The sequence below is a fragment of the Vombatus ursinus genome, unplaced genomic scaffold (assembly GCF_900497805.2).
Source record: "Vombatus ursinus unplaced genomic scaffold, bare-nosed wombat genome assembly UNPS02009975.1, whole genome shotgun sequence".
NCBI lineage: Eukaryota > Metazoa > Chordata > Mammalia > Diprotodontia > Vombatidae > Vombatus > Vombatus ursinus.
In genome coordinates, this window is record NW_020949753.1 from 5437762 (window position 1) to 5449116 (window position 11355).

An 11355-nucleotide genomic window follows, 5' to 3' on the forward strand; every position below is an offset into this window, starting at 1 on the left:
GAGAGAGAGAGAGAGAGAGAGAGAGAGAGAGAGAGAGAGAGAGAGAGTGTGTGTGTGTGTGTGTGTGTTGGGGGAGGAAGGGCAGGATCACCCACTGCTACTTTGAAATGGGATGGCATACTTGGAAAGTCAGTTACACCAAAACTATGGTACGGTGACTGATGTTGATTTTATCTTGCGCCTGGAATTTATATTTGAAATTTTTTGGGTTCCTTCCTTTCTTCCTCAAGGTTAAGAAGCAATGAAACCATATATCCAAAAAAAGTCATCAAGTTTCAAGGTAACAGAGATCTAACTTTGAATCAGTCTTGTAGGGATTTATTTAAGAAAAATGGTGAGCAATAAGGATATGTTAGAAAAGGCACTACAGGACAAAGAGATTTTTGTATTTGGAAATTAAATAAGGGTTGGTGTTAAGGCATTTTTTCCACGCAACAGAACATCATCTTTACAGTCATAAGAAGCAGCATAAGGAACTCACCTCCAGCTCTTTGGAAGGAATCCCTTGCTCTAGTAGACCACGCAACATTCGGATCACACATTTCAACTTGTTACCAGCATAATTGCCTGAAGGAAGCACTTTGACGACAGGGAGGGCAGAGAGCTCTTTATTTGTTAAAAAGGGGTGATCTACAAAGAAAGACGAAGGGGACCCATATGTACAGACATATTTATGGTAGCTCTGTTTGTGGGGGCAAAGGACTGGAAACTGATGAGGTGCCCATCAGTTGGGGAATGGCTGAACAAGTTATGGTAAGTGAACATAAAGGAATATTATTGTGCTGTACGAAATAATGAAGGGGATGGTTTCAGAAAAACTTGAGAAGACTTGTATGAGCTGATGCAGGATGAAGTGAACAGTAACAACAATCCTGTAAAGACTTGGGAATTCTGATCAATGTAATGATCAACCATGATTCCAGAGGGTTCATGATGAAACTGGCTACTCTCCTTCTAATAAGGAGGTGATGATATTAAGACATACTGTTGTTGGACATATCAAGTGTGGGAATTTGTTTTGCTTTACTATACATAATTGTAACAGGAGTTTTGTTTTTATTACTTTCTCAATTGGAAGGAAAGGTAGTGGGGGGGAGCAAAGCCAGATCAACACTTAAAAAATTAACTAAAAAAAGGAGATGAAATCTAGCAGGAACAGAGTGATCTGTTTTAATCCCCTTTTCTCCTTATTGGGACAACTATTTTTGCCACCCTTACAACGAGTTTACTGTATAAACTGTTCAGCCAGGACGGATATGGAGGGTGACTAAAATTTTTTTAGGTAGTGCTATAAGACCAATGAATTGGATAAGGTAATCCTTAACTCAGGAAGTATTTATTGAATATCTTAAAGAGATCACAGTCTAATGTGGAAGATGATATGCAAACAACTATGTATAAATAAGATACAGGACAAAGTGGGAATAGTGTCAGAGGGAAAGCACTAGGATTAAGGAGGGCTGTGAAAGGCTTCTTGCAGAAAGTGGAACTTTAGCTGGGATCTGAAGGAAGCCAGGGAAACAGGAAGGCAGAGATGAGGAGACAAAGAGAGAGTTCTAGGTATGGAAGACAGACAGTGAAAATCTTCAAGAGTTGAGAGATGGAATATCGTGTGTGAGGCGTGGCAAGGAGGCCAGGGAGATGGAATTTCTGAGTAGGTTGTGAGGGAGGAGATTTCAGAAGATTGGAAAGGTAGGAGAAGGTCAGGTTATAAAGGGCTTTAAACTCCAAACAAAGGATTTCATATTTAATCTTGGTCTGGAGATAACATGGTTAGATCTGTGCATAAGGAATGTCAATTTCATAGCTGAGTAGAGCGCAGGCTGGATTGGGGAGGGGAGAGAGTTGAGGCAGGCAGACCCACCAGCAGCTATTGCAATGGTCCAGGTGTGAAATGCTGAGGCCTGCAGCAGGGTGGAGGAAGCATAAGAAGAGAAAAGGGGGACAAAAGTAAAACGGACGGGCCGTGGCAACAGACTGGATAGGGTGGGGAGCAGTGAGAGACAGTAAGGAGTTGGGGATGACACCTCAGGATGCCAGCTGAGTGACGGAGGATGGAGGTACTATCTAGAGCAAGAAGGAAATTCAGAAAAGGAGAGAGTTTGGGGGCGGAGATATGAATTCAGTTTTGGACACGCTGAGTTTGTCCGCGGGACACACAGTTTGAGATGCTCGATAAGGCAGATGGAGGTGTGAAACTGGAAGTCAGGAGAGAGGTTAGGGCTAGACAAATAGATTTGGGAATTATGTGCAAAGGGATGGCAACTGGATCCCTGGGAGCTGATGAGATCATCAAGCAAAATGGTACAGAAAGAGAAGAGAGCCCGAGACAGACACTTAGAGGGACACCCACTGTTAGCAGATATGACTTATAGAACACTGAGAAAGGCTGGTCTGACAAGCAGGAAAAGAACCAAGAGAGCAATGTCACAAAAACCTAGGGAGAAGGGGAGAAGAGGGTGATCAACAGTGTTAAAGGCTGCAGAAAGATTAAGAGTGATGAGGATTGAGAAAAGGCTATTACATTGGCAAATAACCTGGTAGCTTTGGAGAAAGTACTTTCAGCTGAATGACAAAGTTGGATGCCAGAAGGTTATGACGAGAGTGAAAGGAAAGGACATGGAGGTACTGGTTGTAGATGCCCTTCTCAAAGGGTTTAGCCACAAAAGGGAGGAGAGACATAGAACGACAGCCAGCAGGGATGAATGGGATGGGTTTTCAGGATGGGGAAGATTGAGGCACACTTTGAGGCAGTAGGACAGCAGTCTATAGTTAGGGAGAGATTGAAAATAAGTGAGAGAGCGGAAGACAGGATGGTATGAGATCACATAGGCAAGGAGAAGAATTGCCTCTCAGGGTAATGGAGATAGTGGCAGAAGGCACGTGAGTGATGTGAGATAGGAAGAAAAGGATGAGAGGGAGCTTGTGGCTAATGGCGCGCGCGCGCACACACACACACACACACACACACACACACACACACACACCCCCCCCCGGCTACATTTTTGCAATGTTCAGGTTCAGCGAACCAACCGTTAACTACAAGTTACCTTGTGCAGGATCTTCCTGGTTTATTGTCTCATTTGGCAACTTGTCACTTCCCCACATTATTTCACTCTCATCATCTTTCCTCCCTTCAAGCTTTAGAGTTAAGCTGCAAAAAGCAAAGACATTTATGACATTTCTTTCAGTTTCATTTAAACCCAGGCTATTTTCTTTCCCTCCTGGTAATTTAGTAGAAAGTTACTTGACAATCCCATGAAGCTAATGAAAGCCCCATCTACTGGATCCCTGTTGCCCTGAGGATGAAACAAGATCAAACGTGCCACCAGGTAACTTCCTGTCTGGATTTCCCTTGCCTTCTGTACTTCACGTAGGAGGATCCCTCTCTAAGGGCTGAAGGTACATCAGTTTTTAAGCTTTCTCTTTCAGACAAAGTCACAACAAGTAAATCTTAAAAGGCAAACTCCTGCCATACCCCCCTGGCCTCTGGCCCTCTCTTAGTACAATGTAACCAAATATTTATTCAAAGCTTAGGAGAAGCACAAAGGATTAAAGAATCACAAAATCAGAGTGCTGGAAGGAACAGTGACCATCTAATCCAATGCACACATCAAAGGATTCCCACTGATAAGTGCTTGTCCACTTGAAAGCCTCCAAAGAGGGGGCCCTTATCTCCTTTAAAGGCAGCCCATTCCACTTTCAGACACATAGCTATCTAAATACACTGACCTCTTGAAAATTTCCACCCACTGCTTCTGATTCTGCCCTCTTGGGCTAGACAGAGTACATGATAGTATTTCAAATACTTGCTCTCATGTCCTCTGGAACGTTCTCTTTTCTAGTCCCTTCAACAGATCCTCCTGACACAGACTCCAGGTCCTTTACTGTCCTGAGGGCTTGTCCTCTGGACATTCTTCAGCTAATCAATGTCCTTTTAAAACTGTGGTGCCCATAACCAAACACAATACTCCAGAAGAGGTCTGATAAGGGCCAAGTATGGTGGGATTACCACCTTCTTGTTACTGAAGACGATGGCTCTCTTAACGTGGCCTGGGATCACACCAGCTTTTTTGGCTGCTACATCACGCTTCTTACTAACTTCTACTGACCTTGAAGTCCACTATAATTTTCACATCTTTTGCAGAACAACTGTTATTTAATCACGTCTCCTCCATTTCTGCTTGGGAAGTTGATATCTTGTACTCTGACACTTTACTTTACATTTGTCCTTACTGAATTTCATCCTATTAGATTCAGCCCAATAGCCTATTAAGATCTTTTAGGACTCTGACGGTCATCCAGTGTGTTACCTATCCCTCATACTTTATGTCAAATGTGATGAATATGCCGTCTATGCCTTTATCATAAGTCACTGATAAATGTTAAAATATGCATACAAGTATCAAAAACAAACAACACTAACCATCCCAGCGCCAATCTCAGATCCCTGGGGATGCACCACTTAAGTGGAGACCTCTCACCATGTTAACATGAAACATCACAGTTCTTGGAGCCTGGCGACCCCCCACTTGCTAGCTTCTCCATTAAAAAAAAAAAGTATGAGACATTTTAATGTAAGTTTTTTTTTATTAGAAAAGATGACTGGGAGAAAAGCATGTATTCCAGAGATGTTATCTTAGATGACATAAGTAAATGCCAAAAAACTACACAAGTATGTAAGAAATGCAAAATATGTCTTTCGGCCTCTTATAATTTCTTTTGTGTCAATCAGCATGTGGGACATTACTTTCTCTCTCTGAGTTTTTTTGTTTTTTTGTTTTTTTTTGGTAAGGCAATCAGGGTTAAATGACTTGCCCAGGGTCACACAGCTAGTGTCAAATGTCTGAGGCTGGATTTGAACTCAGGTCTTTCTGACTCCAAGGCCAGAGCTCTATCCACTGTGCCACCTAGTTGCCCCCCTCTCTCTCAGTTCTTTAAGTGATAAGGTGACACTGTGGTTGTCACTTAAAACTCCAGCACTCAAAAGGTTAATTATTTCCTCTGCAGTGTGGCAGTCTGCAATTGGGATAAACTGACTCTAGATTATCGGGAATATATTGGTTACATGGTTTGTGGTGCAAAATATACACTGAAAACCAGGAAATGACCCTCCTCTCTAGACATTTTAATGAAAAGAGTATGCCAAAGATAAAAGACACATTTATGGAACAATCAATCAATAAGTATTTCTTAAGACTTAAGAGAAATAAACACCCAGATACAGGCCGTAACTGTTGTGGTGCTCCTTTTTTTTGCCTTTTTCCTCGCATCTATGTGATTCGCTGTCGTATCTTTGAAGTTTTGCTGAAAGTTCAAATCATCCTGTGGCAGGCATGAGAGAGCTACAAGCAGAAGGGACCTCAGAGGCAAAAGAGCCCAACCGCCTATTTTACAGATCAGGAAGCTGAGGCCTGCCCCAGCTCACAAAGAGAGCAAAGGCCAGAGGTGGGATGTGAACCAAGACCCTCTGACTCCTGTACCATACTTTCCTCAAGTGTCACTGTGGGTTCCCTAGGCTGGGGCTTGACATGTCAAATGTCCTCAGGATCTAACTCTCTGGTCGTGGCTAGTATGTGTAAGAAACAGGTGAAAAGAAGACAGAATTTCCTTTCTGGCTGCTTGCTTCAGGCTGTTAAATACAGCTAAAACACTGGGGTGAGAAATGATAGATTATAGATGGTTTATTTCCACATCATTACGGTGAATCCCTGGGAGGGAATTTTCCTGTCAGAAATCTGTCATTCTAGAGAGAGTGTAACGAACTCTGCTTCATTTTTTTCCTAGGTCCGATTTTGTGTTAACTGAAATTTAAATACAATTATTCTCATGGCAATCAGAAAGGACTCGACCAAATTCTAATAACTTGGGGTTACATCAATATCAGTCTCTAGTAAGAATCTATTTTCTAAAAGAATTTTCTAAATTTCTAATTTAAATTCTAATTAAATTAAAAAAAATTCTACTTTCCTAAAAGAAAAGAAAAAGAACAAGTGATTTTAAACCAACATTTAAACCAAAAAACCCAAGTGATTTTGAATAGGGAATTAGAGTGCTTTCATGGCAGGTATATTTTAGAGTGACTTTAGAATTCTCACCTTTCACTTAATACTTTTTCTTCACAACAGTCTTCACTGGCATCTGCCTTTGTGGACTAAAAAAGAAGGAAATATATAAATTAAGTAACTGTTGCCTCAAATGATCAACTAAACTCAAACTGAAATTAAAATATACTTCAACCTTAGTCATGCTCTTTGCATTATCTACAGATCCTAGTTGTAATAATCCAAAGATCAGGAAACTCCCGGGGGGTGGGGTCACCCACCAATGTTTTGTGGCCTTACCAAAGCTTCTCATGGTCTCCAACCCTCCTCAACCATGGCTCTATATTTCTCATATGCGGGAAGGTAGGGATGACCTCTGAGGTGTATTTTAGCTTTATATTTGTGATATATGGGGAGAAACTGAGAATGGAAAAGGGAATCTGAGTAACCTTAGGATACTTTAAAACAAAATATAAACTTGCACATTGTTCCTGAACAGATTATAACTCCATATATGAGTAGGCATTGAAGTTGTGACTTCATTAGTTTTAGGAACTTCCAGATGAAAAATTCCCTCTACCAATGCAGGTCATACTTGGTCTGCAACTTAAAGTAGAGTTGCTCAGATGGATCACAAAGGGGATAAGTGACTTGCCCAGAGGGACTTGGGTGTTCGTGGCTCCAAGGTCAACTCTACTTACTATGCCTTTCTGATTCTTAACATAGAATTGAGTGAATAAATCATTGCATGAATACGTATACTTTGGTATTTTCTCAACTTCTATAGTCAGTCTATGTCTCTTAAAAATATTACTTGGCACCTTTATTGTTATAGTTAGAGTTAAACAGAGGACAGAAAAGGGAACGCTGGTCAATCAGCTTAGCTGGCTATGGTGCCTGAAAGGTTGGAATCTTGTGGTAAAGACAGCAGAACTGGGAAAGAGGAGAACAAGGAAATCTGCATTTCTATGTAATTTTCTGCCAAAAAGTTGCAATGCTTTATTTCTATTCTAGCCAATAGGGAAGTCACTTAATCTTACTAACATAATGAAAATGGTATAATTTGTACATTCATTTAGTGATGGACTTTTATAAGGGAGGAGTAAAATAGATAGTTTCTTTAAAACTTCAAATACCATGGGTTGTTCATTGAAAAAAAAAATCATCTGGGAACTTGGCTATTCTGCAAATAAAACCCTCATTGATCTGAGGTAAAAGAACTCCAATTCTTTTAGTCCTTTGTCAACTAAAAGAGAAATTTCCTGGATCTGATCTCTTTTTAGATTCTGCCCATTTTAAGTTCTGTGAAAACTTCTTTCTACTACCATAATTTTAGGCTAGTAATAAGAAATGTGGGTAATTACCTAGATAATTCTCATATAATGCACAGTTTAAATAATTTAATTTCTATCACTTATTTTTAGTCATTTTAGATGTCATTTTTCAGGAGCCAAATTAGGTGAAAGTGATAGCTTTAACTCATGAGATGATTTCTACCAATTGGTCTAATTTTGATTTGGGCAGTTAATCCTCTCAGGTAGTAAGTATACATCACTGGCAAAAGTTTTGACACTTTGTAACACCTCTTACTTCAGGAAAATCTTCAGGTAAAGAACAACCATCACAATCTGTGTCTTCTGCTTTTTCTTCTGTCAAATTCCTAAAGGTCTCTAGCATGCCTGTAGGGTACACATATTGGGATACAAAAAGCAAACCAATTAAACCACAGAGGCAGGGAAATATTTTCATTCACATAGCAAAAAGATCCATCCTAAGCAAAAATACACAATAGAGTGTTAAAGTTCTTATCTGAAGTAAAAATAATAATGAAATAAAACGAAAAAATATGTATTGAATCATTATCCCCCTCCACAATCCATCAGCTGGAACTGTAAAATGCAAGAAGGATACCTGAAATTAAAATGAAATAAAACTGTGGTCTTGATTGGGGGATAATGTTTGGGCAAAATATTTTTTAAAATAAATTAACAATGATATTAATAACACATTGTTGGATTTTAATAATATAACAAAATGTTCTAAATTTAATAGAGAAGATAATTATCTAAATCTTCTGTTAGCCATAGCTCAATGATGGAGGGAAAATTCAGGGGACCTCAAATTAACTCAGATTTGTTCTTTTGAAATAAGGCAGCTATGCACCAGTCAAGGTGCTCGTTTGTGTATAATAGCTTTGTCTATGTGGTACCTGCTATTGTGTTATTGCAGTTCAACAGGTTCTGGGCTTCTTCGTCTACAACATCCAACAAAGATTGTATGACTTCATCTTCCTGGGGATCGTCATCATAACTGGCATCTTCTTGTACTTCAGTTTCTTGAAAAACAAATTCATAGGAAGTACTACTGTAAGAAACTGAGTGAAGATGTAGATGAAAGGTACTATATTACCTCCACCTTTAATACTTTGAAACTAACTACTGTGTTCAAGGTGCTTTATAGTGGTTTTCAGTCTTTATGTACCTCCACCCCAATTTATCCATTAATGAACAGTTTAAACTAGTTTTAAGGAATTTTCCTAAAAGCTCATCCCAATGAGCTGACAAGCCCTTAATTAATTTGAAACAATCACAGGACTTTGGGGCACTGGGTGACAGGCAGATAAAAATAGCTGAAATAATCAGATACATGTCTGAGCTTCTGGCATTAAATAAAACAGAAAGTCATTTCAGAGTTATTGGCCGAGTGATAAGCCTGAGAGACAAATTCAAGCTTGTGAGAAGTAATCGCCCTTAGGGGGAAGAGCTTGTCTCTGTCTCACCCACCCTCTATCTGGACCATGTCATTAGACAGACTAAGCCAGTAGGAGACAACACAGCTGACCAGAAGCAGAGATACATTTAGGATACACTGTCGTCAAATACAGACACATAGGGAGACAGAAGAATAGCCACCCCATGGAGGAAGTAGCACCTGCAAGTGAGACCCTTCACAGTAGAGAGAATAATGCTGTGAATTCTCAAAAAGCACTGAGGCTGAGAACCCAGCACAGCCAGACCCAAGTGAAACTTCATGAAGACTCTATGAAAATGACTTCCAGTAAATAGGAGTTGTGAGTTTTCTGCATTTATTGTGCCCCTACCATTGTATTTTAAGTTCAAGCTGATGCTTCCCCTGACTCTGTGTGTATTTATGCAAGAGTATGCCTTGGGCTTTTTTTTAGGGGATGGGCAGGTTTTGTAACTGCTGTTCTTGCTTTACCCATCTTAGTAAATTCCTTTTCTAAAAGTCAATGGAGTTCAACTGGTTGATTGATGATGAGAAGCCTACTGCTTGGGGCTCCTTGGCAATAGCACTAGAAACCCATCTACCATGCGGGGACTCAGTCAGCTAATCCATGTGAGAGTTGGGGGCTTCATGTGGGATGATTTTGGGGTCTTTTGCATTTGAAAGGATGCAGTGCATCCATGATGCAGGATCCTGGATTCTATATTCAAGACTCTTATTCTTAGATACCCTAGCTTGCAGAAATTTGCATTTTTCCCCCTCTTTTAAACTGTAGTTTGTTTGTTTTTTGGGATATTTCCTTAAAGTCAGTTATTGTCTTTAAGATAACTTTTGCTTGTTTAAGTATTCAAGTACTGATTATCTACTGTATTACTAGACTCATTTGCTCAAGATCATGTTACAATTTAGTCATATGTGGGTCATATTTTTTTTTTCTTTCAGATGGCTGGACACAAGTCCAGACAGCTCGTATGAGGTCATCATGGACTGCATATGATAACATTTGCCTGCTGCTCTGGGAATGCCGAGCAGTTGACCCCAAATGCTTAATCCCTTTGGGGAGCCCCACATCTATTCAGGGTTTGAGTTTATTTTCCTTTCAAGTTAAGTTTTAATGAGGGTTAAGTTACAAAATTCATTTAGCCCCTGTGCATTCAGAGGGATCCTTTGGAAAAATTTTGGGAGTCATTTTTATCTGGACTTCTAGTAGCATCATCTTGTGTGTGAAAGTGATTCCTGGAGACATTTGCTGTGCCTTGAATCGCTGAAAAAGGATTTATTAGGCACTTACAAATTTATTGAGCACTTATGCAGTGAGGTAGTAGAGTGGATACAGAACGAGGCCTACAGTCAGAAGACCTGAGTTCAAATCTGACCTCAGACACTTACTGGCTGTGTGATCATGAGCAAGTAACTTGTCTGCCTCAGTTTCCTCAACTGTAAAATGGGGATAATAACAGCACTTACTTCTCAGAGTTCTCACGAGTATTATATGAGACAATATTTGTAAAACACTTAGCACAGTTCCAAGCACATAGGTACTTTATAACTGCTCGTTACTTTCCCTTCCACTATGTGCCAAGAATTATACTATGCACTGGGGATAGAAAGAGTAATGGTGAGATTGTCCCTGTTCTCAGGAAGATCACATTTCTAATTCGGGGAGACAAAACAGTAAACTTCAGCCCCAGGATGGATAGAAAGGTCTAGAATTCATCAGGGTGCACCTGGAGGGTGGATGGAAAGGCCCAAGGGTCTTCAGGCTATGCCGTTGGGTCATATGACCATATTGGGGGTCTAGAAGGCAAATGGTTAGATTTAGGAGAGTTAGATTAGGAAGGCCTTAGGAGGCAGTAGCTCAGCAAACAGCAAGGCCTGGTGGCCCTCCATCTCATTAGAAGGAACAGAGTTGGCTGTTACCTAATATCACCATGTATTTGGAAGCACAGAATAATGTTAATTTCCCATTTGTTTATGAACTGTGTTTAAGAACTTGATCAGTACACGGGCTCTTCTGTACAAGACACTGGGGAAAGCACTGGAAAAAGGACAATGTGTGAACCTCCACGAGTCACCAGAGAGCTACTCAATATCTGGGACTATAAATTTTGCCAAAAGCAGTGCAGTTGATTTGCTTAGGCCAGTCAATGTCTAATTATGGTTTCTACCCCACAATAATTAAATAATCAATAATAAACGGAGTAAATGAAGTATTAATTAATTTTCCTATAATATAACACCCTGTGGGTGTGCCTTTAATGAATTTTAAAGGATCACAGGTCTTTGAGCCATGGGATGAAAGGCAGATGACACCACACAGGGAACACCTTGTGACTGGCTGAAAAGATCAACTCATACCTCTTGGGCTACATATAAAAGAGCAAGCCAGTTTGCAGTTGTATGGTCAGCCAGTTGAGGAGCTCTAGCCAAGCCCCAAGAGACGGTCACTCAGAGGGGAAATAGATTCTTTCCCTCTCTTTTTCCCCCTCTTCTTCTTCTTCATGTGACTACAATTTCACAAACACAGTTCGTGGCAGACACCCTATGGTCACATGCCCTCTACAAA

The 11355-nt window shown here is 40.2% G+C and overlaps 1 protein-coding gene across 12 annotated transcripts in view; it reads right to left on the reverse strand.

The window, feature by feature from the left end:
- PTPN13 (protein tyrosine phosphatase, non-receptor type 13) overlaps positions 1-11355 on the reverse strand; it is a 204551-nt gene that overhangs the window by 13788 nt on the left and 179408 nt on the right. For 11 of the 12 annotated variants that reach the window (XM_027853380.1, XM_027853381.1, XM_027853376.1 and 8 more), the window contains 5 exons: positions 8254-8418; positions 7635-7723; positions 6099-6154; positions 3051-3154; positions 482-630 (listed from right to left, as the gene is read on the reverse strand). In XM_027853380.1, the coding sequence (XP_027709181.1) occupies positions 482-630; positions 3051-3154; positions 6099-6154; positions 7635-7723; positions 8254-8418 (563 nt within the window). The remainder of the gene's footprint in view (positions 1-481; positions 631-3050; positions 3155-6098; positions 6155-7634; positions 7724-8253; positions 8419-11355) is intronic. The other variant, XM_027853374.1, reaches the window with a different exon arrangement.